The following is a 27,985-nucleotide window of genomic DNA, read 5'->3' as shown; positions in this document are numbered from 1 at the left end:
AGGAACCTGGCGGTGAGCACACAGAGGACAACACACATTTGCTGAAAAAAACAGTAAATATAACGCAGGACACAGAACTGCTGACGACCACAAGCCTTGCCCTCTCCAAGCTGACCTCACTGCGCAGCAAATTCTGCCAATTTGCCAGAGAGGCAGCAATTCGAGGAGACAAAAGCGGCTCAGCAACCCACTTAAAAGCAAACGCTAAATTCGTTTTCTGTCGAGCATCAGAAACCCAAATCCCAGCCCAGGATTCTCTAGGCCCTCCTTCGGTGGAGCGAACTCCCGGCAGCAACGCCCAGCCCCGGGTGGGCGGGACCGCTCGAATCTACCCACTTAACCCGCGGACTCCAGCTCCATCCGCTCATACCTCTCAGCCTCGGGAAGTGGAAGGGCCGCGCGGGAGACTGGGGCTTCGCCTGTGAGTGTCCCCCGGGCAGAGGCGGGCCCGCGGGATCCGCATCCAGGAGCGGGACGAGGGGCGCCCCTATCCCGTCCTTCGCGGGCGCCCCTGCTCAGCGCGCAGGGCCTGCGTGTCCTCGTGCCGACTCCTCCCTCGCGCGCCTCGCCCGCGGCTGCTCCGGCGCACGCGCGCGGCCTCGCGCAGGGCTGGGAGGGGCGGCGGCCGCGGGCGCCCGACCTCGAACCTGTCAGACCAGACCCGGGGAGCCGGCCTGGAGTCGTGGGCGCCGCAGGCGCGAGGACGGCCCCGCTGCCCCGCAGCCCCGGGCCGAGCTGTGCGTGCCGGCCCCGCCGAGCCGGCCGGGGGCGGAGAGATGAGCTGCGGCACCGCGGCGGCGCCCCAGGTAGAGCGCTCCCCCCTTTCGGAGCCCCGGCTCCCCCGCTGCCCCGGGCTTCGGAACTTGTGGGCTTTGTTGGGGCGCTTTTAATTTATAATGAGTTTCGTTTTCTACAGGATGGGGAGGGACGCGCGGCAGTGCCATCGGGAACTGGCACTCGGGTGAAGTAGGAGCCGCCGGCCGTCCGCCTGCACCGAGCCGTTCGGCGCCGCGGCCGCACAGCCTCTGCCATGGCCGGATCCGGCGTGTGGAAGCGCCTCAAATCTCTGCTGAGGAAGGACGATGCGCCGCTGTTTTTAAATGACACCAGCGCCTTTGACTTCTCGGACGAGGTGGGGGATGAGGGGCTTTCTCGATTTAACAAACTTCGAGTTGTGGTGGCCGACGATGGTTCTGAAACCCCGGAAAGGCCTGTTAACGGGGCGCACCCGGCCCTCCAGGCCGACGATGATTCCTTGCTGGACCAGGACTTACCTTTGAGCAACAGTCAGCTGAGTTTGAAGGTGGACCCCTGTGACAACTGCAGCAAACAGAGAGAGTTGCTGACGCAGAGAAAGGTGAAAACCAGATTGACCATTGCTGCCGTTCTTTACTTGCTTTTCATGATTGGAGAACTTGTAGGTGAGTTGTGTTGCCAACTCACTTTCCATTTACCTTGCCTGGAGAGTCTTTGTCAAGCTGTAGTTACACATAACTTGGCGTTTAAACTTTCTTTTTAGGAAGCTTGTTATTTATCAATATACTGATGTGAAAAGGCCTCACGGTTCCAAAGTGCAGATCAACCTGGGTACAACAAACTTCCAAAGATAACTCTGACCTTTTCTTCTGATTCTCCAAACACTGTGTCATCTACTGTAAAGTTAAGGACATTATCTTCATTATATATCCTGTAACTTCCTCTTTAAACAAAAAATCTGATAAAACACCAGGTTAATTTTTGCAACATTTTAAATAGTAAATGATTCTACAATTATTTAGAATCATAAAATTTTACAGTATGAAGGGACCTTACTGAACACCTGCTCCACCTTTTTCTTTTTTAAGAGATCAGAGGACCCAGAGGTTAAATATTAATAAATTATGAGGACACTTAAGTGGGTAATTGAAAAGCTACATCTACAGTCCCGTTGTCTTGATTTTTTTCCCTCTACATTTGAATTAAGTGGTCTCTTACTATTTCCTTTTGTGTTTATATTCAAGAAATTTGCAAAGCTAAATAATGCTAACTGACCTCACCATTTTTCTTTATAAGGAGGATCTGAAGGCCAGAAGGCTCCCCTGGGTTTTATAGAACTTGGTTTTATTTTTCATTTTTAATTATTCAAGTAATGCAGTCTTACTATAAAATACATGCTCAGTTTAGATATTAATTTCAGAGTCACATTAATGTAACTGCTAACTTCTTTTAGTGACAATTGAGAAAGTGACATTAAAGCAGGGAGATTATTCTCCTGTGTTCTTTTTTTTTTTGGCCACACCGTGTGGCTTCTGGGATCCTAGTTCCCGGATCAGGGACTGAACCCGGCCCCTCAGCAGTGAAAATGCAGAGTCCTAACCACTGGACCGCCGGGGAATTCCCTCCTGTGTTCTCTTAATGATGAACCATGACAAGAACAAAGGTGGCAGTCCAGATTTAAGATGCTGGCTGGAGGTTATGTGCAGGAAAATTATATACATTTCCTACCTCTTTTCATACCACTTCTCGCCAGTGCTCACTTCAGCCATGCTGGCCTTCTTTCTCCCTATGACTCACAAAGCTGTTTTCCTGCCCATAAGACCTTCAGACTGAGTGGTCTCTCTACCTCTGGCTTTCAAACTTTTTTGAGTTCACTATAGTAAGAAATACACTTAACATTGTGACCCGTGTAGGCATGCATGCATACGTATGTATGTATGTACACACACATATACATTTGTATAAATATATGAATAACTAAAACAAAAATTTTACTTCATGTGCTGTGTTCTACTGTTTTTTCAATTATGGTCCCAGCCCACTTAATTAATTTCATGGTCTACAAGTGGGTCACAGCCTGCAATTTGAAAAGCACTGCTTTATATGGACTGCCTTTTCCCAGATCTTCTCTTGGCTGCCTTCTTGTCATTCGTGTCTCATCACAAAAGATACCTCTTAGAGACCTTTCCAACTGCCTAAAGTCAACCTCCCTTCTCCCCTGTTCCTTCCCCAGCTTTAAAAGCCCTCAGCACCTGAGATTATCTTGTTTGTATATTCACTTGTTTAATATCAGTGTCCATTGAAATATAAGCTGAATTACCAGCACCTAGCACAATGACTAGCACAGAGTAAACACTCAATAAAATTTTGTTTAATTAATTAATAATTGCTGTTAGAGAATTATAAATGTTTAAGCTATGAAGAAATTAAAGACAGAAGTGAAACAGATCAGATAAGGCATGGTCAGCAGATTAAGAGTCAATGACTTGGGGCTTTCTGGTGGCTCAGTGGTTGGGAATCCACCTGACAATGCAGGGAACATGGGTTCAAGCCCTGGTCCGGGAAGATCCCACATGCTGCGGAGCAGCTAAGCCCGTGCGCCACGACTACTGAGCCTGTGCTCTAGAGCCCGTGAGCCACAACTACTGAAGCCCCTACACCTAGGGCCTGTGCTCCGCAACAAGAGAAGCCACCGCAATGAGAAGCCCGCTCGCCACAACTAGAGAAAGCCCGCGTGCAGCAACGAAGACCCAATGCAGCCAAAAATAAATAAATAAATCTATTTTTTTTAAAAAAAGAGTCAATGACTTGCCCAAATTCCCAGTTAGAATATTGAGTCATTCAGACTTAGTGATTCTTGAAGTTAATATTTGAAGTTAAAATCACATTAATCACAATTTCCCCCTTAAAATTAGAGTTTACACCTATAAAAATTACTAAGATATAATTGTCCTGACTTAGCATTATTTAAATCTCTTACTTGGTAAATGATGTTTTGTGAAAGCTACAATAAGTATTTCCTTTCAAATACTAACTTTATTTTCAAATATGAAAATCTTTTGTTAAACACTGTAGAGATGCTAGTACTTAGAATAGACATTAACAATATTATTCAGAATGTTACATAGAATTAAATTGTATACAGTAGAGCATTTATTAAAGTGTGTCGAAAGCACTTAGAAATAAAGCATCTTATGTAGGAAGTATGGAGTAATTTTAAAGTGAAGTATTTTAAAGATCTGAAAGGGGAAACTTGATTTTGAATCTTGGATTTGCTCTGAGACCTTAGGCAAGATCAATTCAGCAAGTATTTTTTAAGTACTTGCTATATACAATGGAGAACAAAACTTATGCTCCCTACTATCTAAAACACTTAATCTAATGTTTGGAGGACATTATATCTTCCTGTAGTGGAGGACACAGGTATTAATAAACACACAAATAAATTTAAAATTCAAATGGCCTTAAGTACTGTGAAGAAAAAGAACAAGATACTATAAGACATAGTTTAGACATGTCCAGCAGGACATGGTTTATGTATGAGCCACATACAGTTAAACCAAAAAAAAAAGAATATTAGAAGTAATTTGAGCAAAGGGAATGGAGGAAGATGTTTTCGACCAAAGAGAACAGCAAGTTCAAAACTCCTAAAACCTTCAATTCTTTAAGAGGATCTAAAAAGAAGACCAGTTTGGCCAGAATGTAGTAAGTAAAAGGGAAAGAGACAGGTGGACCAGACCAGGGAGGTCCTGAGAGACCATATTAAATGAGTTTAGTCTTTAATTCTAAGTACAACGGGGAGCCAGTGACTGCTTTGGAGTGGAGATTGACCTGATGGGATTTATCTTTTTAAAAGATTACTCTGACTCATATGGAGAGTGGATTGGAGGGTACAAGAGTGGAAGCAAGTATACTTTTGCAGAGGTCCAGACAAGAAATGATTATGGCTTGAACTGGAGTGGATGGAGAAAAATGTACTGATTGAGAAACATTCTAGAGGTAACAATGGCAAAATGGCTAATGGTTTGAATGTGAGAGTTGATGGGAGAGCAGTATCAGGAATGATTCTGAAATTTCTTACCTAAGCAGCTGAGCATATGGGAATGTATGTCAGTTATGAACCAGGGAGAAAATACAGAGCAGGATTTAAGCATGGGCTCAAGGGTTGTTTTAGGCATGTTAAGTATCATATGTATGTGAAATAGACAAAGATGTCTAGTGAGCTGTTACATATAAGTCTGTCATTCAGAAGGGAGGTCAAGGCAGAGAGAGAAACAGTATGTAATGCCATAGCAATAGAAAAAATTATCTAGAGAGCCCCAGCTTTGAGGAACTACAACTTTAGAAGTCAGGCAGAAGGCAAATGGGTATCCCAGAACTGAAGAAAAGAGTATTGCAAAATGGAATAAGCTGCTGAGAGGCCTGATAAGATGAGAACTAAAATATCCTCTGGATTTAGTAACAGTTATTGATTGTTTTAACAGCTGCATTTTATTGGGAATGAAAAAACTTAAAGAATGAATGCAAATAGACTTCCAGGTAAAGATGGCAAATGAACTCATGCATCTAGTTGTACTCTCTTAAACTACAATAAAAGGATTTAAAATACACAAACACACACACACATACACACACATATACACATATATATATATCCACACAGGTGGGGAAAACCTGAGAGGAGACTCTAGCAACACAAACTAGAAAGGAATCAGGTAAAAGAGGTAACTGACTTGACCCAAGAAAGCCAACTCCTAAACAAGCAGTGGGGAAAGCCAAGAACCAATCTAGTTTACACTAATGCATCAGAAACACCTAGACAACTTATTAAAAAACAAATTGCTGGACCAGAGTTTCTAATTAAGTAGGTCTGGGGTAGGGTAGGGCCTGAGGATTTTCTAACAAGTTCCCAGGAGATGCTGATACTGCTGACCCTGAGGACTACACTTGAGAACTACACTAGAGAATCCTAAGCAGGCCCAGAATTGGTTGTACCAGGTACCCCTATAAGTGTGGTTAAAGAGGAAGGCTAAAATAAGGAAAGTTCATTAAAACCTGTTTAAGAGCCAGTCAGATATAATAGTATAATAATACAATAAGTATCCACAGAGATAAAATAAGATCATGAATCCATGAAACTAGAATAGGCTACTTTTTAAAAGAAATTCAGAGTAGAAAATAGAGCTTTTGAATAATACAAACTTTTTTTTTTTTTTTTTTTTTTTGCAGTATGCGGGCCTCTCTCTGTTGTGGTCTCTCCCGTTGCGGAGCACAGGCTCCGGACGCGCAGGCTCAGCGGCCATGGCTCACGGGCCCAGCCGCTCTGCGGCATGTGGGATCTTCCCAGACTGGGGCACGAACCCGTGTCCCCTGCATTGGCAGGTGGACTCTCAACCACTGAGCCACCAGGGAAGCCCTAATACAAACATTTAAAATTTTAACTCCAAACAAATTAGAAGGTGAATTAAGGTCACCTCTCACAGAATATAGCAAAAAGAGAAGATAATGGGAGAAAAAAGGCAAGAAAATTAGTATATTAGTTCAAATTCCAAATAATAGGAGTCTGGGGAATAGAGAAAGCAGAAGGAAAGAAGTTATCAACAACACAGTTTAAGAAATTTCCCCAGGGACTTCCCTGGTGGCACAGTGGTTAAGACTCCACACTCCCAATGCAGGGCCCCAGGTTTGATCCCTGGTCAGGGAACTAGATCCCACATGCATGTTGCAACTAAGAGTTCGCATGCCACAACTAAGAAGCCCACATGCCGCAACTAAGGAGTCCGCCTGCCGCAACTAAGACCTAGCACAACCAAGTATTTTTTTTTAAAAAAAGGAGAATCCTTACCGCAAAAAAAAAAAAGGAGAATCCTTTCCAAAAAAAAAGAAAAAGAAATTTCCCCAGAACTGAAGGGTATACAATTCCAGATAGAAAGAGTCAATAGGGCTTCCCTGGTGGCGCAGTGGTTAAGAATCCACCTGCCAATGCCAGGGACACAGGTTTGAGCCCATGCCACAGAGCAACTAAACCCATGCACCACAACTCTTGAGCCTGTGCTCTAGAGCCCACAAGCCACAACTACTGAGCCTGTTCACCACAACTGAAGCCCGCACACCTAGAGCCTGTGCTCTGCATCAAGAGAAGCCACCTCAATGAGAAGCCTGTGCACTACAACGAAGCGTAGCCCCCACTCTGCATCTAGAGAAAGCCCGTGCACAGCAACGCAGACCCAACGCGGCCAAAAAATAAATAAAATAAATAAATTTTAAAAAAAGAGTCAATAAAAGCCCAAATTGGATGAAAATAATCCCACACCAGGTACATCATTGTAAAATTTCAGAACACATGATACACACTTATTATTGCTTCAGGCAGCTGCTGTGTTAAACAATTGCCTCTGATTGTTTTTGACAAACACTGACCGAGGTTTGCACCAGGGCCAAGCTCCAAGTCAAGTCAAATAAAAAGAGCCTTGCAAGTATAGTCTCCCAGGGAACCACCAGACAGGTCAAATAATGACAATTTCCTGGCAATGGAGTTTTGTTTTTTTTTTTTTTTTTTGCTGTACACGGGCCTCTCATGTGGCCTCTCCCGTTGCAGAGCACAGGCTCTGGACGTGCAGGCTCAGTGGCCATGGCTCACGGGCCCAGCCGCTCCGCGGCATGTGGGATCTTCCCGGACCAGGGCACAAACCCATGTCCCCTGCATCGGTAGGCAGACTCTCAACCACTGCACCACCAGGGAAGCCCGCAATGGAGCTTTTAAGGAGCTCTAATGCCATCCTATTCCTTGCAGTGGCTGCCAGGCTGAGGTTTTCACTGTGGTTGCTGCTTGTTAGTTTTCAAGGCTACCATAGAACTGAAGAGGGGGAGATTGGGTATAAGGCAAGTTAAAGTGCCACAGAGCTAGTGAGCTTCTTACCAAGATTCAGCCTTTTTCCTTGAATAAATGCTACCTGTATCAGCCTTTGTTTAATTTCCATAGTTTTCAGAATGCTGATTTGGACAATTTTTGCCCATGTTCTTATGGCTTTTATGGAGGAGATGATTTTCATAGGTCCTTACTCTGCTGTTTTTGCTGGTGATCATCACATGTGGCTCTTTAGGTTAACAAAAATTAAATAAATTCAATTCCTTAGTTGCACTAGCCGTATTTCAAATTCTCAAAAGCCACCTGTGACTAGTTGCTGCTCCATTGGCCAGCGCAGATAGAACATTTCCATCATCTCAGTTTTATTGCACAGTGTGGCTTTAGGGTATTATCCTTATTTTATAGATGAGTAAACTGAACCTCAAAAATGGTAAGTAACTTGCTCAGTCTCTGAGATTTCAAAGCCCCATGTTATTAACTGCCAAGCTGTATTTTCTGTCAGTGATTCCAGCTTTTTCATGTAAGGGAATACATAAAAAATGATATTTCTATAGAGCACACTGGCTGGAGTAAATGGATGTGACTACAAGATCACCAGCCCCAGTTCTCCTGCTGCTCTTGACTCTGCATACACATCCCAGGAATAGGGGAATCAACATCTCAGCACACTTATGTGTCACAACGTCCTGATCATGAAGTTCTGCTATACATTATAACAGTATTTCTCAGTGTGGTTACAAGACCAGAAGCATCAGCATCACCTGGGAACATGTTAGAAATGTAAATTCTCAGGCCTCATCTAGACCTACTGAATTAGAAATTCTGGGAGTGGGGTCAAGAAGTCTATAGTTTAACAAAACTTCCAGGTGATTCTGATATACATAAAAGTTTGAATACCCTGTATTATATTATAAAAACTTATTCTATGGTGCTAGGAAAATTGGTTGACCATAATGGTCATAAATAAGTACATATATATGTATATATGTACACATATATATATTATTATGTATATATATATACACACATATAAAATACATATACACACCCACATATATGAAATATACACATTATTATTATGTATAATAATACATAATACTGGAAAGCTAATATAAAAATTGTATTCTAAATACCATCTTTTATCCCTCTATTAGGAGACATTGCTGTTTATACCAAAGAGAATCAGTTAATTTTTATCTTTTGTTTTGAACTAATGAACATTTTGTGAAATTTCTTCAGTTTATGTTCAAACCCTCCCAAACAAGTGAATACCTACCTTTTATTCAGCTTTATTGTAATATTTAGATATGGTGGTTATTAATTTCACTGTCTAATAGTAGAATTAGTAGGTTGAGTAAAAACTGTATTGCTAAACACACAAAACTTCTCTTTGTGTCAGCCCCCATTTAATGGCTCTTAAATTTTTTAAGGTCATTTACTCCTCAGAGAATCTGTTCCTGGAAATGGACATCTTCACCATTAGAAAAATATGCATAGTTAATGTTTTGCATAAAATTTCAGGATACCTTGACTTAATTGCAGTAGGATAAGTATTTAGTTAACTTTAGTTAGAAGTTCATGTTTTGTAGGATGCTGCATATTTTTGGTTTGATTGCTTATGTTTATTATTTTAATTAACTTATTCCTTCTTTCCTGTCACCCTTACTCTAAGGTGGATACATTGCAAATAGCCTAGCAATCATGACAGATGCACTTCATATGTTAACTGACCTAAGTGCCATCATACTGACCCTGCTTGCTTTGTGGCTGTCTTCAAAATCACCAACCAAAAGATTCACCTTTGGATTTCATCGCTTAGGTAGGTAATTGGGCGTTTCTTTGGTTTATAAAATTTTATAGTAAAACCACAATGAACTATAACCTTTGATTAACTGAAATCTTTCTGATGATAGTCTGTTTGAACAAAGCAAATGAAAATAGACAAATAAGATTCATTCAGATATATATCTTCCAGGGTACATGCAGTTCAGTCAGCTAAATAGTTTACACATATAAAATTACACGGTAATCAGGGACTTTCCTGGCAATCCAGCAGTTAAGACTCCACACTTCCATTGCAGGAGTCATGAGTTCGATCCCTGGTTGGGGAACTAAGACCTCACATCCCACATGGCGCATAGTGCGGCCAAAAAAAAAAAAATTATGTGGTAAACATTAATCTTCAAGTGTTGTTCCTTGTGTCCTGAAGGTGTTAACAGAAAAAAGTTTACCTTCAGTTTATCGAACCAAGCAAAACCACATGGATTTAATTCATCAATGAGCATTAGCTTTTCTTTCTCTTAAGGTATTCCAACCAAAGCGACTTATAACCCAGGTTTTAGGCACTACTATAATATGTATAACATACTGTATGGCTGACCTTCATTGTGGCCATTAACTGTAAATGCTAACAAAGATTCTTTGCTTGACCAAACGTTTGTCAGTCTCCTGAGCTGTCTCCCAAGCCCATCTCTGTACTTCCTCGTTAAATCTAGTTTTAGGAAGAACCCTGCCAAACCAATTTAACAGAACCTCCACTCTCAATATTTGATGGGTTATTCCCAGGTGATGTCTCATCACCCTGGCCTGTTTTCAACAAGGCTTCCCTATACCAATCTTGATAGCTTCCCCCCAACTGTATTAAAGTCTTCTTTACCATGTTTTAATAAGTGTCATTGAATTTTTTTTCTTTCACAATGCACACATATTTATATTTTCCTATTTTGAACAAATATTAATATTTAATTAAGAGAGGTTAAAATCATACATTGTTATCCACACAACTCTTCTTGCCATGTTAGTGTTTTTTTAAATTTTTACTTACTGTCAAAATACATATAAAACAATTACCTGAATTAGTATATGAAGTGCCATATGACCAATTTTTTGCTTAGAACCCAAAAATTGATTTAGGCAGCTTCAGCAAAACCTGTCTTAAAGAACCAGAATTAACATCTTGTAGTTTTATTTTGTGTAGACAATGACACTCTTGGCTAATATTCCATTCAGTTCCTCCCCTTCTTTGTTACTTTTTAGCCTAATCTTAACTCAACATCTAGGTCTCCTATAATTTAGTAGCTGGGTCTTCTAGTGTAAAACTTGACATTTTACCTGAATGGCTGTATTCCAAGTAGCTATCCAGGTCGTAAGTTTGGGAACTTATCTGGCATCCCCATTTCTTAGCACCCTCAGCTGCTGTACAAGAGCAGTAAAGCCCTGAGTGAGGCCTTTCCGTTATTTGTTAAGCAACTGAATAACACATAATGCATTTGGATGTGTTCCTAAAAAAAACTCCCACTTCTGGCTGACACATTATACATCCATTTGTTTACTGATTGCCTTGGGGTTTTTAAAAAACTTCAAAATTATTCTTAAACTTTAATATTTTTGTGTGATTTAAACACCTGCAATTTAAGAGCGAAACTCAAACTAGCATCGTGGAATGGGGATTTTTACCTTCTAACACTATTTGAGAGAGTGCATTCATTTTAGGTTATAGACCCCTTGGAATTCTAATGAAAACAGTGGAATTCTCCCCCAGAAACATGCAATACCAGAACATAGAAAGTTCTACAAATGATAAGTTAAGAACCCATAATCATGAAAATTCTATTAAATATCAGAGAAGTACTTAGTGTTTATCTAGATAGTCATAGATAACAAGTACTATGAAAAGATGAAAGAAAATAGAACTGACTGGTCCTATTGTATTTCTGTACATTTCTATAGAAAGTCAAATTTTTCCCTTTCCTTAAAAATACTACTTCAAGATGGTGGACTAGAGGTCAGCATTTGAGAGTCCATTGAAATAAAAGGTACCAAATCAACACAGAGAAGCAAATGGTTGAGTCATCAATCAACAAGACATTTTCAGAAATTTCTGGAAGTTGGAAAGTAGATGGGAGTGGGTTGAAGAAAGAAACAAGCCAAGAAGCGACAGCCTGGAGAACGCTAGGGTAGAACTGGACCAGCCCAACAGAACTCCAAAGAAGACTCAGGGACAGAGATGGCAGAAGTGAGAATTGGGGCTGAAAACAAGACTAATTGAATGACTGCAAATAAGAGACTACTCCCACTAGTCCACTGTGTCCCTACCTTCCTCCCACCGCCACCTCCACTCAGGCGGTCCGCATTTTCCCCCATGTAAACACCACATAGTTCTTCCAGAAGGAAATTGAATCAAATGTTCGGAGAAAGCTGAGGCTTTTAGTGTGAATGTTGATGCTCCAAAATAATTCGTTTTCATACTAGAATTCAGGGTTCTCCAGCCTTCTAGTTTGGTTCCCCACATACTCACACTAAAGTAATACACTTGTCTTAGTCTTCCCTGCTCTACACCCCTTATTAGTAACCATTTTAAATAGTTATGGCTTATCCTTCCAGCATTTCCCTTTTGCAAAGGACAGTTTCCCTATCCTATTACCCTAAATGTGAACGGACACCCAAGGATCTTTCAGAAAATGGGAAAAACCAGCAGCATGAAAGAAAGTTAAAAAACAAACAAACAGACAAAAATTTGTCGTACAGGAAAGAGAGGTGACTTAGGAAACAGAAGAAAATGTTTTCAATTATCTTATTAATATACCCAGAATAATAAAACAGTAAAATGTTTTGAAAAAGAAACATACAGAAAAAGCTCTTTGAAATTGAAATATCACTAAAATTTTTTAAAAGTTTTTTTCGATAGAAGGACTAGAAAATATAATCAAGAAAGTCTCGGACTTCCCTGATGGCACAGTGGTTAAGAATTCACCTGCCAGCAGGGGACACGGGTTCGAGCCCTGGTCCAGGAAGATCCCACGTTCCACGGAGCAACTAAGCCCATACGCCACAACTACTGAGCCTGTGCTCTAGAGCCCGTGAGCCACAACTACTGAGCCCATGAGCCACAACTACTGAAGCCCATGCACCTAGAGCCTGTGTTCCATAACAAGAGAAGCCACCGCAATAAGAAGCCCGCACACCACAATGAAGAGTAGCCCCTGCTCAACGCAATTAGAGAAAGCCCACCCACAGCAACAAAGACCCAACGCAGCCATAAATAAATAAATAAATAAATTTATTTTTAAAAAAAGAAAGTCTCCCAGAAAGACAAATACCATATGATATCACTTATATGTGGAATCTAAAATACGATACAAATCAACATATCCATGAAACAAAAACACACCTACAGATATAGAGAACAGAGTTGTGGTTGCCAAGGGGGAGGAGGGGTAGGGGAGGGATGGAATGGGAGTTTGGGATTAGCAGAGGCAAACTATTATATATAGGATGGATAAACAAGGTCCTACTCTATACTATGTTCAATATCCTGTCAAACCATAATGGAAAAGAATATGAAAAAGAACATATAAATATGTATAACTGAGTCACTTTGCTCTACAGAAGAAATTAACACAACATTGTAAATCAACTATACTTCAATAAATTTTTTTAAATAGTTAAAAAAAAAAGGTCTCCCAGAATACAGAACAAAAAAATAAAAACAGGAAGAAAAAGTTTAAAACTATAAAAGAATAATCTGGGAGGTCCAAAGTTGTATTATTAAGAATCTCAGAAAAAGAGACTTACAAAATAAAAGGGAGTGACTGCTTAAGGGGTACAGGGTTTCTTTTTGGGGATGATGAGCGTGTTCTGGAATTAGATAGTGGTAATTGTTGCACAGCCTGTGCGTATACTAAAAGCCACTGAATTTGTCCACTTCAAAATTGTTAAAGTGGTGAATTTTGTTATTTGAATTTTATCTAAAATTTTTTAAGTCATCTAAAAAATAAAAGGAAGAGAATTGTTAAGATGTAGACAGGTATTTTCCAGAGCTAGGGAGGGAATCACATCCTCACACTAGCAGGGCCTTTTTGGGATCTTCTTTTTCTTCTTTGTATTACAAAAGCTTATAAGGATATATCTAGATAAGACTTATTTCACTTATCCTGCTCTTTGAAGTAATGGAAGAAAAACTTATGATGTGGGGAGGATTAAAAAGACAACAAAGATATGTAGAATTGAATAAAGCTATAAACCAAAGCAGTGGCTGTCCTTGTGTGCTGTAAAATTCCACCACCTCACGAGTAATCTCTCTAAGTTCTGTAGGGAAACGTTTGTTTACATTGGACACATTTAGATAGTGTGCCTCTTATGACCTCTACTACCAAGACTTGGGAATTCAGGTCTTAAAGAACACTGCAGAAGGAATCCCCCCTAAGAAACTTCTGGTTTATTACTGTGTTGTTGAATTTGCTTTGTTTTAATGGCATGGGTGGTAGGACAGGAGTTGGTTTTTTCTTTGTTGATTTATTTTGTAAATCTGTAAAACATGTCACAAAAGTCAAAAATTATTTTTTAAAAGAAAAGATTTACTCAGAGAAGCCTCGCTTTCATTCTGTCCCCTCCAACCCATCCTCCTGCCCCACTCCTAATTAGCAATCATTTTAATTAGTTTCTGGCCTGTCCTTCCAGCATTTCCTTTTGAAAGTATAAGGAAATACACATATATGTTCATATCCCGCTCCCTGCCACACTTTCTTATGCAAAGGCAGCATCCTGGAGGTGTGTGTCTGTGAATGAGAGTCAGATAACAGTAGTACCATACCCTAAATTTTCTTTTTGTTTTCTCATAACACTTTATACATGCCTAATAGCATTTATCACATTTTTATAGATATTTTTATGAAACAATGTCTCCTTCTAGACCATGAATTAAGTAGGGACAGGAACAGAAAATATTAAACTCCATGGGTCTGGCACTAATAAGTGCTGTATAAGATATCATTAATCAAATTGTTGCGTATTCAAGCTGATTAAATATGGTTATGAAAACTGAAACAGATAATCTAGTATAGCTCATGATCCACAAATCATTTGTGTTTGGGTTAAATTAAACCAATTTCTAAACTGAGAGTAGGAGTATTTTTGAAATTTTGGGACAAAAATATTTGGGACTTGAAAACATTTATCTGTAATTCTGAATCTGTTTATGCTCACAAACTATAAAAAATTATTTGATCTGTAACAAAGCTGGGTTATATAGCCTGGCTTATAGGTCCTTTGGACCAATTAAGAAACTAGTCAGAAGGGAATTTCTTCTTATCTCAGTCAGGGGCTGATCCTATTTGTTTTGGTACTTAACCTCTTTTAGAGTTTTGTGGTTAAATTGTCTTTGGTTCACATCTGAGATCTGCACTTTTACTAGCTGTATGACCTTTGGAAGAATGATTTAATCTAAGTATGGGTTTTTACTGTAAAATACGGATGATAATGTATAAGTTCCTAACATGGTACCTGGCACAGAGTAAATTCTCAGTAAAAGTTAGTTCCAGTCTTCTTTTCCTTCCCTCTTCTACCTGCCAGTTTATCATCTTACCCAGACTTTTTATATCTCTCAAAATGCTCCATGCTCCAAAACTACCTGCCTTCCCCCCTCCCCCTAATCGGAATTCTTATCCTTTTAGCAAAACTGTCTCAGCTAGGTAGGAGGAGAATAAGATGATTCACCCTGATGATTAAATAACAATTTTTAAAGATGTGCTTTTTAACTCAGGTCTTTGGTAACATTTGGGACAATATAACAAAATTTATTTTAGCAAAAATCATTCAGTCAAGGCGAGAGAAAGGTAGTTTTAGATTTGAGGGGTAAGCCAAACTCATTGTCCCAGGAGTCAGGTCCATTCTGTTGGTACTTTCTTTCCTTCATGTGAACTCAGAGATTGTGTAAAATCATTCAAGGTTTTTCTTTTTCTTCTTTCTTTATCACACTACACTGAGCTACAATGGCAGCTCTTTTGTGGGAAGAGGGAGAGCAGGGTAGGAACTATATGTGAGTTATTTTTAAATGCCTGGATTTATTTGACTTTGGGTATGTCTTCTTATTCTGGAAGCTACTAAAACTTAGAACTTCATGAAGCCACACTGTAGGAGAAATCCCACAAATCCTTAGGAAGAATATCCTATGTCTCAGGGGACATGCTCTTCTAAAGAGAACAGCCCAATCCCTTGCTTGCTTTCTACTTTTATCTTTCTCTGTGGATTATGAGTGTAATTGACTTTATTTATATGACTATTCCAGTTCTTGGGCTGAAGAGACTGCATGGATTAGATAAAGATAGTGACCATGTGAAAGGACCATAGTAAGCAGAGTTGTCTGTATTTGAAATAAAAAGCGAGATTTACTTTGGTAATAAAATCATCAGCCTAGGTTAATAATGAAGTGACAGTGCAGGGATCTTTAGTAGCAGTGTGTCATTCTACTGAACAAAGACCTTGGCAGATATGACTAGATGATGGTTGTCCTGAGGTAGGTAGATGGTTATAATGCTAGTTCTACGTAGTTTGTTATTTTTCTCCTGATACTTACTAAAGGAACAGAAAGTATTCAGCTAAAAAATCTCTTCCCCCATACGTGCAGCAAAAAAAAGCCCCACAATGCTTCTCCCTAGTGATTCATTTTAACAACTTCCTCCCACCCCTGACAAGAGTTATTCCTATTATATTCACATCTTAGAGTTATTTCATATCACATGAACATCTATAGGAAAAGAATAGGTACATGCTAGAAATGGGAATTTTTACTGAGGCAGGAGTAAGACATGAGTGAGGTGGTCAACACTGGATAGCCAAAAGTCAACTTGAGCACACTGGGCACCTTGGGTGTGGGCTATAGGGAATGGTATGAAGGCAGGAAACAGGAGGTGATTCAGAGTAGGAGGTGAGAGGATCCAAAGACAAACTTTGCAGTTTAGCTTAGCATTCTGGTGGCAACAGTGGGCCCCTGAAATCCTACATGATGTCTTTATCCTGAGTGCATCCTCATCTGTGGATGAGGTGAAATTAAAATACTATCAATAGTTTGGAGGTCCTAGGCAAATCCAGTACAGCCCACTGATTTCCTTCTTTTCTCCTTCCTATCTGCTTTTAGAAGAATGTAGAAAAGAGAAATAGCAAAAAGAAAGTAGAAGACAGACTATGTCTCCACTTTCCTTCCCTATTCATTTTTATAGACCTCTGAAACCTGAACTTTAGATGTTTACTATGAGGCAACAGAAAGACAAGTGTAATATAATTTAAGGGAAATATACATTATTGGCATCATAGCATTAGCAAAGATAACAGTTATGATAGGCCAGTACATCTAGGCAGCACTCGTTAAAAAGCAAATATGCTTGAGTTGAGTGTGGTTTACATAGTTGAAGCAGATTATTACTCATACACTGAGTAGGTGCTCAAAAGTTACCTGTTGAATGAATGAGTAATGTTATAAGGTGGGGAGACAGGCAGTAAATATGTACATAAGCACAACATAATCATAAATTGTATTAAATGCTGTGAAGAGAAAGAATAAGGTACTATGATGGAGAATAACAGGATGTCAGAGAAGGACTCAATATTCTTCATGTGAACCTTGAAAACCTCTAGTTTTGGCAATTTATAGATGTGTTAAAATGTGCAATAAACATTTTTCATATTTTATCCTATCAAAACTTGATAATCATCTGTGTTTTCTCCCATTTAATTTTTGCTCTTACTATTTATTAGCCATTCAAATCAAAACTGTTTATTCTCTGTATGTGAAATTCACGGTATATTTTGGTCTTTATTATATCATTGACTATAAACATTTGTTTATATTTCAGCTGAAAAAAAAGACCCAAGTGATGTTATAACAAAAAACACATATTCATTCATCTTACTCCATCCTCCAATGCTACAGTTCAGCCAGGTGGAGTGATATAATTATTTGTGTGTAGAATAAAATAGCAAAATATGTTAGAACTACTATAATAATAGGTTTCTAGAATTTCCATAAAAATCTATTTCAAGAGTTTTTCATTTATGCTAAATTTCCATTTAGTCAAGTTTGTCCAAAATGAATAGGGTAGTAACTTTCACAGAAATCCAGCGTTTCATTTATGGAAGTTCCTGGGTCTCCTTTAGAAAATGAAAAATCCACCTGTCGTGCACTCCTTTCATCTTGAAAAATTTTACTTTATGTTGTGTGACCAGATACCAGCCCAGGGCAACAGGGCAAGAATGAGAAGACTGGAGCAAGTCATAATTTGGTTGTTGATTGAAAGCTTCCTTCTCTCTTAAATGTTGTGGGAGAAAAAAAATCCTGCCTATATTTATCTGCATTCCATCATATTTAAAATACTATGAAAAAAATTCAAACACTAATTAGTTCTACTCATGATATTTCACCAAAGTTTAATTTATTCACAGTGAAAGAGCTTTTTGTTCATTTTATCAGAATGATCATACAACTACTATTAGGAATTTTAGCTATATGGTATTACTGTACCTTATACTTCTCAATTATAAATCTCAGCCCTAAAAATCTACTTAAAATTTTGAGGTTTTTGCTTTTGCATTTATCAGTATTCTGTTTAGAAGACATTTTGACAGGTCATTAGAATAAAAAAATAACAGATGAATGTCTTTGCTTTTCACCAGGGAAACTAGATATGAGGCATATTCCTATTAATTGCTGAATAAGGCATATCTTTAATAACAATATCCTAATATGTCATTTTGGGAATTTCTAGGAATCAGTTGAATTCCATTACTCTTAACTAGGGGCAGGCATTAGGATCCTTTGTGCTACTTACATGGGTGAAAACTGTGTGGTGGAAAACAGTTTTCAGCTGCAGGGACCTAGGGCCTTCAAAGGGTGGGAATCCTCCTTGTCAAGAGCTTTGTTTATGCTTTAGTTTGACTTTCATTTTACTTTATTTTGAATGTGGTTTTGCCTTATCTGAGGGTTCACAAAAAGATCATTTTCAGTGTTTAGGAAAACTATCACTGGGATGTGGGTGTTGCCAGATTTAGCCTGCTCTCTCTCTCTCTCTCTCTCAGGATGACAGTATGTCTGAAATATTGCAGGGGACATACTTATATGGAAAAAATTAGTTGTTTATCTGAAATGAAGATTTAACTGGGCATCCGCTATGTTATCTGGCAGACCTACTAGGGTAACAATATATCTTATCATCCAAACTAGGACACTTTTGAGAGTTAAATGGGACACTTTTAACAATTATGCCAGGATAACAGGCATAACTTGGAACTATCTGGGAAAACTGGAAAGTATGGCCAACCTAATTACAAGGGGTTTTGAAATTTTTAATTATTGGTTTTAGATTTTCATAAGCAGTCACATCTCTCTGTCATTAACTTGTATAGCTGTTAATCTTTATGAAGTATATTGCTTTATAATTTCATATTAAAAATTTGATTAAGGCACCTTTAAAACTTTGGTGTCCTAACTGCTAGCTAGCTTCAAGCTTGACACAGGGTTAGAGTTCTCTTTTTTTTTCTCAGAAGAGTTTGAGAAGGATTGATATTTTTTACATACCAATATTAAAGAGAATTAAAGTTCTCTTTCTTCACGAGTAAAATGAGGAGCCTACCGTTAGTACATGAGATTTTATAGTTCAAAATTTTTAAATTATTTCTTCTTTCTTTATATTATTTATATATGTATATGTTGCCATCAGCAGTTATAACTTAAGACAAGAAATTCCATGTGTTTTCAGTCTTATATTTGGCTTCTTTTTCTTTTTAATTTATTTATGTGTTTTTTTTGGCTGCGTTGTGTCTTCGTTACTGCACACGGGCTTTCTCTATTTGCCGCAGGCGGGGGCTACTCTGTTGCGGTGCGCGGGCTTCTCATTGCTGTGGTTTCTCTTTGTTGCAGAGCACAGGCTCTAGGCGCACAGACTCAGTAGTTGTGGCACGTGGGCTCAGTAGTTGTGGTTCACGGGCTCTAGAGCGCAGGCTCAGCAGTTGTGGCACATGGGCTTAGTCGCTCCACGGCATTTGGGATCTTCCCCGACCAGGGCTCCAACCCGTGTCTCCTGCATTGGCAGGCGGATTCTTAACCACCGCGCCACCAGGGAAGTCCCTATTTGGTTTAATTCTTTTCTTTTAACCTATTCTTGTTTTGGGGGATTTAGTAAATAATTATTGTTCATATTTAGCTTTACCTTCTGAATTGTATATATACCCCTTTCTCTTCCCTTGCTCAGCCTAACTAACTTCAGTCTACAGATCCATCCACAAATATATGAGTACATGTTACATGCCAAACTTTCTGCTGAATGCTACAGTAAATGTGATGTGGAATGTAACTTGGTTATATCCTTAGGGGCTTAGAGTCTAGACTTGATATGGTAGTCTCTCCACAGCTTTGTATATTTCAGTTGGGGTTTTTTCTCTGTCTTCTTCAAGCCTGTGTCTCCTATGAAGTACGATAATTAGTATATCAGGAATACATGAATCATGGTTTTGAATAGGAGTTGTATGTTTTTTGTCTTATTCCAGTACCTGTTGATGCACAGAATTTTATTAGGGTTTTGGCTACATTAATGAAATGTCTTTGGGAAAAAACTTTTTACTGCTAGATAGTTTTTCTGTGTTGCAATTTATGAGGTGGAATAAAAATGATCATAGTCCAATATACTTGAACTGCCTTTAACCTTTGAGCAATGAGTTGACCCAGATAACAATTTTCCAGATTGTTTTAACTTTTAACACTTAAAAGTTTAATATCTGGTTTCTTTAAAGAAAAAAAATTTGTGTATTTTCTTGCTATTATTGTTTTGAGTGTCAACACTAGTTTTATATAATAATTATTTTAAAATGTACATTGCCCTATTTTTATTATTTTGAAAACATATAAAATTATTTCTACTTCATACTCACATGGTAGAAAACTCACATGGTATAAAAGCATATATAGTGCAAAGTCATCCCTGTCTCCTAGCCACCCATTTTCCTCATAATCAGTTTTTATCAGTATTTTGTATATTCTTCCAGAGTTTACATGTACAGATCATTATTTATATATTCTCTTTCTTCTTTTTGCACAAATGCTAACATACCATACTGTTGTATACTTTTCTTTTTTCACATAACACTGTTATTTTGAAGATGACTCCTTATCAGAACATAAACAGCCTAATGTTTTTTTCCAAGCTGCATAGTATTCCATGTTACAAGGCCCCTACTAATCACTTTTTTTAAATTGTTTTCACTTGTTTGCTATTATATACAATGTTTGATAAATAGCTTCATAACATACCTCATTTTGCACATGTGCAGCTCAGTTGGCAAGAGTGTGTATATCACTCCTGGAAAAGGAAATCCTGAGTCAAAGTGCATTCATACATGCCTTAAAATATGGGTTTGTTTTTCTTTAGTCTAAAGGTAAATGTGTTTATAGTAAAAACTTAAAACTTTTCAAGCGTTACCAAAAAGAATAAAGTGAAAAATAAATTCCCCAAACTCTTAGTCTCACTTCTCAGGTATAACATTTTCTCATCTGTCTTTCTTGTGATTATCAATTTGCCTGATTTTTTTTCTTTTTTTTTAATATAAATGAACCAACAAGGACCTACTGTATAGCACAGGGAACTATACTCAATATTTTGTAATAGCCTATAAGGGAAGAGAATCTGAAGAGGAATATATATATATCACTCTACTGTACACCTGAAACTAACATGATATTGTAAATCAACTATACTTTAATTTTTTAAAAATACATATTTATATATATGACTCTATGGTATCCCATTATATGTATATACCATAATTTATCCATTAAGTTCCTCATTGGAGGGCATTTAAGATGTCTCCAGATCTTTTTTTATACTACAGACAAAGCTACAGTAAAAAACCTTGTAGATACCTTTGCATACATTTGGATGTGTTTCTACTGGATAGATTTTTAAAATATAAGGAATATATGCATTTTAAAATTTTATTAGTTTTACTAACTGCTCTCCAAAAAGATAGTTGTTTTATACTTCCACCAGTATATCCTTGCTAACTATGGCTGTTATCAAACTTTTTAATCTTTGCCAATTTAGTAAGGGGCAAAAAGGAATTCTTACTTGAATTTCTTGTATTATGATTGATTTTGATAAATTGGCCATTTCTGTTTATTTTCTGTGTATTACTACTTGTGTCCTTTACCCATTTTTCTTATGGGTTGTTCACTTTTTTATTGATTTGTAAGTATACTCGTCTATGGGGAAATTAGCCTGTGGTCAAGTATGTTACAAATTTTATTCTCAGTTTTTTCATTTTTTTATCATGTGTATAGTCTGTAAATATACATAATTTGACACTAAAGAGATGAGGAGAAGGCGGGGAGTGGTGGGAGTGAATTAGTGGAGGATGCAAAGCAAACTACTAATCACTTTTTAAGTAGGAAGAATAATATGACAAAAATAATGTAGTGCTTTTATCTCCTTAGAGGAAAGAAGATATAAGTAAGAGATTGTACAGTATTTCGTATATATAAAGTATAATGACCATTCTGCAAATGTATTTATTTTTTATATTTTTCCCTCCAGAGGTATTGTCAGCTATGATTAGTGTGCTGTTGGTGTATATACTTATGGGATTCCTCCTGTATGAAGCTGTCCAAAGAACTATCCATATGAAATATGAAATAAATGGAGATATAATGCTCATTACCGCAGCTGTTGGAGTTGCAGTTAATATGATGTAAGCTCTATTTTTTAAAAAATTTTAATATGCTTTATTTTTTAAAGCAGTTTTAGATTCAAAGCAAACTTGTGCGGAAGGCACAGAGCTTTCCCATATATACCCTGCCCCCCCCCAAATGCATAGCCTCCCCGGTTATCATATCCCCCACCAGAGTGGTACAGTTGTTACAAACCATGAGCCTACACTGACACATCATTATAGCACAGAGTCCATAGTTCACTTGAAGGTTCTCTCTTGGTGTTAAACTCATTCTATGAGTTTGGACAAATTTATAATGACATGTATCCACCATTATAGTATCATATACTCTATATTGTTTTCACATTAATATTTTCAAGTACTGTGAACTTAGAGACTATTATGTATGCATTCAGTAGCCTGCAGTGATATTTTAATGTATTTTAAAGTTATGTAGTACATTAATTTTTCTTCTAAATGTTAATAAAACACTATTGGAATTACAAATTTCTCATGGGTTTGCTCAGGTATACTGAAGTTTGCCTAACAATCAGGAATTTAAGTAGGACAAAGTTTTTTTAACTTTTATAATATTTTTATTTTAATAAGATTTTTTTGTAACTACCAACTTTTTTTCCTAAAAACTACAAAATCTTTAAGTTACATACCTAATCATTTGGACCAGGGGTCAGTAAACTTTTTATGTAAAGGGTCAGATAATAAATATTTTAGGCTTTGAGAGCCATACAGCCTCTTTGGCAGCTACTTAACTTTGCGGCTACAGAACAAAAGCACCCACATTCAGTATGTAAACAAATGAGCATGGCTGTGTTCCAATAATACTTTATTTACAAAAAAAAAAAACTTATAAAAACAGGCAGTGAGCCAACTATGGTCTACAGACAATGGTTTGCCAATCCCTGTGCTAGTGGCCTCCATTAATACTTAGAATAAAATCAAAAGTTTTTACCATAGCCACCCCTCCAACTCATCTCCCAACACTCTTGCTCACTTTATTCTAGCCACCATGGCTGTCTTGCTTTTTTAAGCACATACACATACAGCACATTTTCATCTTAGGGCCTTCGCCCTGGTGTTCCTTCTGCCTAGAACACTCTTCCACCACCATTTGCTTCCGGACTTCATTCGAGTCTCTACTCAGAATCTTAGTGAGGCCTTTTCTGATCACTCCCCATCACTCTCCACCTCCTTGCAATGCTTTACTTTTCTTCAAAGCATTCGCGTTGCCCACCAGTACATTATGTATTTATTTGTTAATTCTCTGCCCTCTCTACTAGAACATAAGTTCCATAGGGATAGGGATATGTCTGACATCACTGTTTTAACCCCAACACCTAGAACAGTACCTGATACATAATAGGTGCTCAAATATTTATTAAATGAATTAGTGTCTGATTAGTAACAAATATTTCTGTCAATAATATTAGGAAGAATAATAATCTTTTCTTTTATTTTTAACAGAATGGGGTTGCTATTGAACCAATCTGGTCACCATCATGCCCATTCCCACTCCCTGCCTTCAAATTCTCCTACCACAGGTTCTAGATGTGGACAGAACCATGGGCAGGATAGCTTGGCAGTGAGAGCTGCATTTGTACATGCCTTGGGGGATCTGGTACAGAGTGTTGGTGTGCTAATAGCTGCATACATCATACGATTCAAGGTAACATGATTGCTAGTATTTTATTTTAAAATATATATTTAATTTCAACATTAAAACTAAAGGTGACTGTCTTATCAGTATACGAGACACCTGTGCCAGTCCTATTCATTTTGCATTATGCAAGCATACTTGAACTATCAGTATATCTCTTTTATTAGCACCAAACACAATAGTATCAACCTCACGGGGTAACTTATCTGTTGGCTTTGGTGGTGCCTTCACTGAAGAACTCAATTCTAAGCCTTGTCACTCAACTGCTAGGTACTGGAATGTGCACTGGAGTGCTCTGGAAATCCAGAGATCTGAGTTCTAGTCTTGGCTCTGCCTTTAATGCTTTGACCTTGAGCAGGTTCCTCAACTCTAAACTTGGCTCCCTCCTCTTTAATATGAGGGGCTTAGACCAGATGGATGGCTGCTAAAACTCCTTCCAGCTCTGTTAGTCTATGGTTCTGGGTGGAAGATTTAGAGAAAGCACAGAGGAAAACAGTGGAACAAATGACTAAACTTCTGGAAATACAATAGGTTTCACAAAGAAAGGCATTTAAACAGTCTAGGAAAGAGTGAAGACGTTTCTCAATTGGCATTATCCAAGTTTTAAAGATGTGCTCCAGTCCTGCTAAAGAACAGGGGACAGAGTATGCCTTACTTTGCTTTACAGACTGTTTTATGACTGTCTGTATTTAATCATGCAATTTTGATCTGTCATTTTTCAGCCAGAATACAAGATTGCTGATCCCATCTGTACATATGTGTTTTCATTACTTGTGGCTTTTACAACCTTTCGAATCGTATGGGACACAGTAGTTATAATACTAGAAGGTAAGATCTCTAGTATCGCCACTGTGGGTTTATTATTTCCCTAAATCAGATTGGGGCTGTTGGTGAGGGGCAGGAGTACTCCAGGGTAGGAGCCATGTCTTTCTTTTTACTGATACTTATTAGTCTATAATACCACCTTACATGTAAAAAACATGTGAGAGTCAATGCACTCTCCCATCTATTACCCATTTGATCCTTATAATAGCCAAGAAAAGTAGGCAAGGCAGACATTATTATTCCCATTTACCAACAAGAAAATTGAGGCTCAGCGAGGTAACATAACTTCATTAAGGTCATGCTGCTAATCAACTGTGGACCTAGGACAAGAATGCAGCTCATGATTCTTAATACAGTTATGTTTAATAATTTATTTATTAAGTCTGTAATTCCCATTTAACTTGCTATTCTATTTCCAGCATCCCTGCCTTACTGATATTAAGTATAAGCATTTAACTATAAGTTCTCAGAAGTAGGTTTATCTTTATTGTATGTTCGTTTTTCTTTTTTGTCTATCCTAACTTGTTTATTAGATGAAGTCATCTGGTTTGAGTGACATTTCTTTTTAGTGAGAATGAACATTTTCTAAGTATTTATTAACCTCTTGTATATATCCTGCTATATGTGTGCATAGTTTATCTTAAAGTTTTAATATATTTTAAAGTGTTCATTTAAACTGAATTTGGTAAAGCCATTTGGTTTCTTTTTTAAAAAAAAATGTCCTATTAGTAATATATAAATGTTTTCTCAAAATAACCTTTACTTATAAATGATACATTCTGAATAGGTGTACCAAGCCATTTGAATGTAGACTATATCAAAGAAGCTTTGATGAAAATAGAAGATGTATATTCAGTGGAAGATTTAAATATCTGGTCTCTCACTTCAGGAAAACCTACTGCCACAGTACACATACAGCTAAGTATGTTGCTGACGGTGAATGCTGGGGTTGGTGGACTTCTATCTTTGGAATTAAACATCTGTGCTTATGATTAAATAGGAAGACTTTTCTGATGGAAAGATATGTTTTAAGGGAAGGGTGAGGCTCTTCAGAACGTGAGTTGAGGTCAATTTATTGTTGGCAGAGCAATAATTTTCTATCTCTTTGATGAGATATTACAAATTGATTTTTTCCCTTCAGATAAAAGGCACAAAGTATATTTACCATGTTTTTTCTATATAAGAAAAGCTAAACTCTATGTTTTTATTTCTTTAAATCATTTCACAGCTTTTTATTTTTTTATCAAAATAATACATGTATATGGTTTATTTTAAAAACTACAAAAGATGAAAGACTTGTAATTGATGTCTAGTATTTTTTCTCTACCCAAGAGTGGAATAGAGAGATTGGAATAATGAGAAGTCATTCTGGCTTTGTAAACTGAAATACTTCTCTAACAGAATAGCTTCAAGAGGGTAAAAATCAAACTAATAAAAATCTGTTCACAGTATAATAAGATTGTTTTTGCCCTTTGTCTTGTTCGCTAATGTGTAACTGTATACAATGAATAGTAATGATATTTTCTTGACCTTGCAGTTCCTGGAAGTTCATCTAAATGGGAGGAAGTACAGTCCAAAGCAAAGCATTTATTATTGAACACGTTTGGCATGTATAAATGTACTATTCAGCTTCAGAGCTATAGGCAAGAAGTGGACAGAACTTGTGCAAACTGTCAGAGTTCCAGTCCCTAATTGTATACATTTTGGAGACTACCGCCTTATTTATCCTGCAGTCATAGATGTAAGAGCAATAAATGCACACCTAAATGAGAAATGGAACCCCTGACAGCTGTGTCAGTATCAAGCACCGGTCTCTCAAAACAGTCACTCTAGCCTGACAGTGCTACTTTCTGTTTAATGGCAAAATGAGACTTCACCATGATTTTCAGATGAAGATGTTTCTAAAACACTGTTTACAGAATGAGACATGACTCTACAGATACCTCATAGAAGACAATCCGAGACCGTACTTCATTAATTATGACAGTACATGTCTTAAAGGAAGCAACAAGAATTCAGTATTTGCATTTAAAAATCCTTTTTAAAGGCCATTTTATATCAAGCCAGTGCTGGAAAACTGAATTTTTTTATTATGTAATCTCGAACCCAGCTTCTGGAATTTGACACCCAGCTCTCTTTTTACCAAAATTATTTCTCAGCAGATTTCAGCAAGTACTACTAATTATCCAGAGAGTGGAATAAGCATGTATTCCTAGAGTTTCAGAAATGTTTGATTTCACAAATAAGTCTTAATCTTACTGTTAACAATTTGTAATCAGTTTTTTCCAGATGTTACAGGGTTTTGAATCTCAAAGTTAGCATTTTTGGTTATTTGTAACCTTATCAGAACCCAATCTTTACATATTGTGGTCACTGTCATTAAATTGTTTAGGAAATTATTTTCAATATTATTCTGAATAGCAGAAGTTAATCATAAACTCAAATTACTATATGATAATTTAAAACAAAATATGGGAGTGAGGATGGGGTGTAGAGTTTCAGATTTAAGTCTTCCCGAAATCACTTGTTGTTCATGGAATTATTTTAAGAACAGCAAGAGACTGCAAAAGGTAAACAATGATCCTCTGTCCTTTTAAGAACTGCTTTACCTTTTGTACAGAAAGTTTGCTTGGTACCTTGCTTCCTTCCTGCTTCCATACCAGTTAATCTGTGTGAGCCCTTTCAGGGTAAAACTCTGGGAAGCTAAGGTTCAGTGTGCCCTTCACCTCTCATGTGTAGATTAACCACATTCCTCCAGAGAATTTTGGCTGGATGATATGAATTAGGGATTCTCCATGGAATCCAGAAACCCTAGGATGTAATTTTGAAGTTTTTCCAATAATAATACCTTAACAGAAACTCCCAGAGGGATTGGGACAAGATATTACTCTGAGAAAACAAAATTTTCAAGGGATTTTGACCTTGTGTGTGTGTTTTTTAAAGCAGGGGAATGGGGATGGACATGAAATCTGTGTTGTAGGGAGGCTAAGCATAAAAGTTTTCAGAGCAAATGCAACTAATTGGTAACAGTTGTGTTAAAGAGGCAGCTGTGAATATTCATGTTTCATTTTGCAACTGTTGGTTTTGAGATTATCTTTATGCACATTAGAAATCCATTTTCAAGAGGAACGGTTTCTTATCCGAAGAATGGATATGGTTCTTTGACTCCTCAGAATCAGAGTAGAGTGTACTAGACAAGTTGTGAACTGAAATCCCAGGTGGGCATGCAGTTGACTTCTGATATAAATGAAGAATAGGAAACAGATTTCATCTTCCTACCAAGAAACTCACTATGTGATAAACCTAAGATAAAACCTAGATTTACCTAAAAATTTATTGAGTTGATGGTATCCAATAAAAGGGTTGATGAGGATTAATGGCTCCTAATAAAA

At 37.7% G+C, this 27,985-nt stretch overlaps 2 protein-coding genes across 8 annotated transcripts in view; one reads left to right on the top strand and one right to left on the bottom strand.

Annotated features, from left to right (window-relative positions):
- The window catches only part of BLOC1S6 (biogenesis of lysosomal organelles complex 1 subunit 6), a 53,017-nt gene extending 52,444 nt beyond the window's left edge, over nucleotides 1-573 (bottom strand). For 5 of the 6 annotated variants that reach the window (XM_067745816.1, XM_067745826.1, XM_067745844.1 and 2 more), the window contains exon 1: nucleotides 371-573. The gene's annotated coding sequence lies outside the window, so the exon portion shown is untranslated. Of the gene's footprint in view, nucleotides 1-336 lie in introns of all 6 variants that reach the window. The other variant, XM_067745834.1, reaches the window with a different exon arrangement.
- Nucleotides 301-27,985, top strand: SLC30A4 (solute carrier family 30 member 4). Of its 2 annotated transcripts, none has more exons than XM_067745802.1 (8): nucleotides 301-421; nucleotides 917-1,421; nucleotides 9,297-9,443; nucleotides 21,979-22,132; nucleotides 23,576-23,777; nucleotides 24,491-24,596; nucleotides 25,381-25,515; nucleotides 26,131-27,985. In XM_067745802.1, exons 2-8 carry the CDS (start codon nucleotides 1,031-1,033, stop codon nucleotides 26,283-26,285), a joined length of 1,290 nt encoding a protein of 429 aa, XP_067601903.1. In that variant the 5' UTR covers nucleotides 301-421; nucleotides 917-1,030; the 3' UTR covers nucleotides 26,286-27,985. The 2 variants fall into 2 exon arrangements, with proteins under 2 accessions (XP_067601903.1, XP_067601893.1); XM_067745792.1 differs by lacking the exon at nucleotides 301-421 and adding an exon at nucleotides 619-806.

This window comes from Pseudorca crassidens, chromosome 1 (assembly GCF_039906515.1).
Source record: "Pseudorca crassidens isolate mPseCra1 chromosome 1, mPseCra1.hap1, whole genome shotgun sequence".
In the NCBI taxonomy this organism is placed as follows: Eukaryota; Metazoa; Chordata; class Mammalia; order Artiodactyla; family Delphinidae; genus Pseudorca; species Pseudorca crassidens.
Note: the sequence above shows the minus strand (reverse complement) of the source record. Positions and strands in the feature narration are given on the sequence as shown.

Coding starts and splice junctions, on each gene's coding strand:
- SLC30A4 (XM_067745802.1), top strand. CDS start 1,031: ATGGCCGGATCCGGCGTGTGGAAGCGCCTCAAATCTCTGCTGAGGAAG. Junction 1,422..9,296: donor CATGATTGGAGAACTTGTAG/GTGAGTTGTGTT, acceptor CCTTACTCTAAG/GTGGATACATTGCAAATAGC. Junction 23,778..24,490: donor CATACATCATACGATTCAAG/GTAACATGATTG, acceptor GTCATTTTTCAG/CCAGAATACAAGATTGCTGA.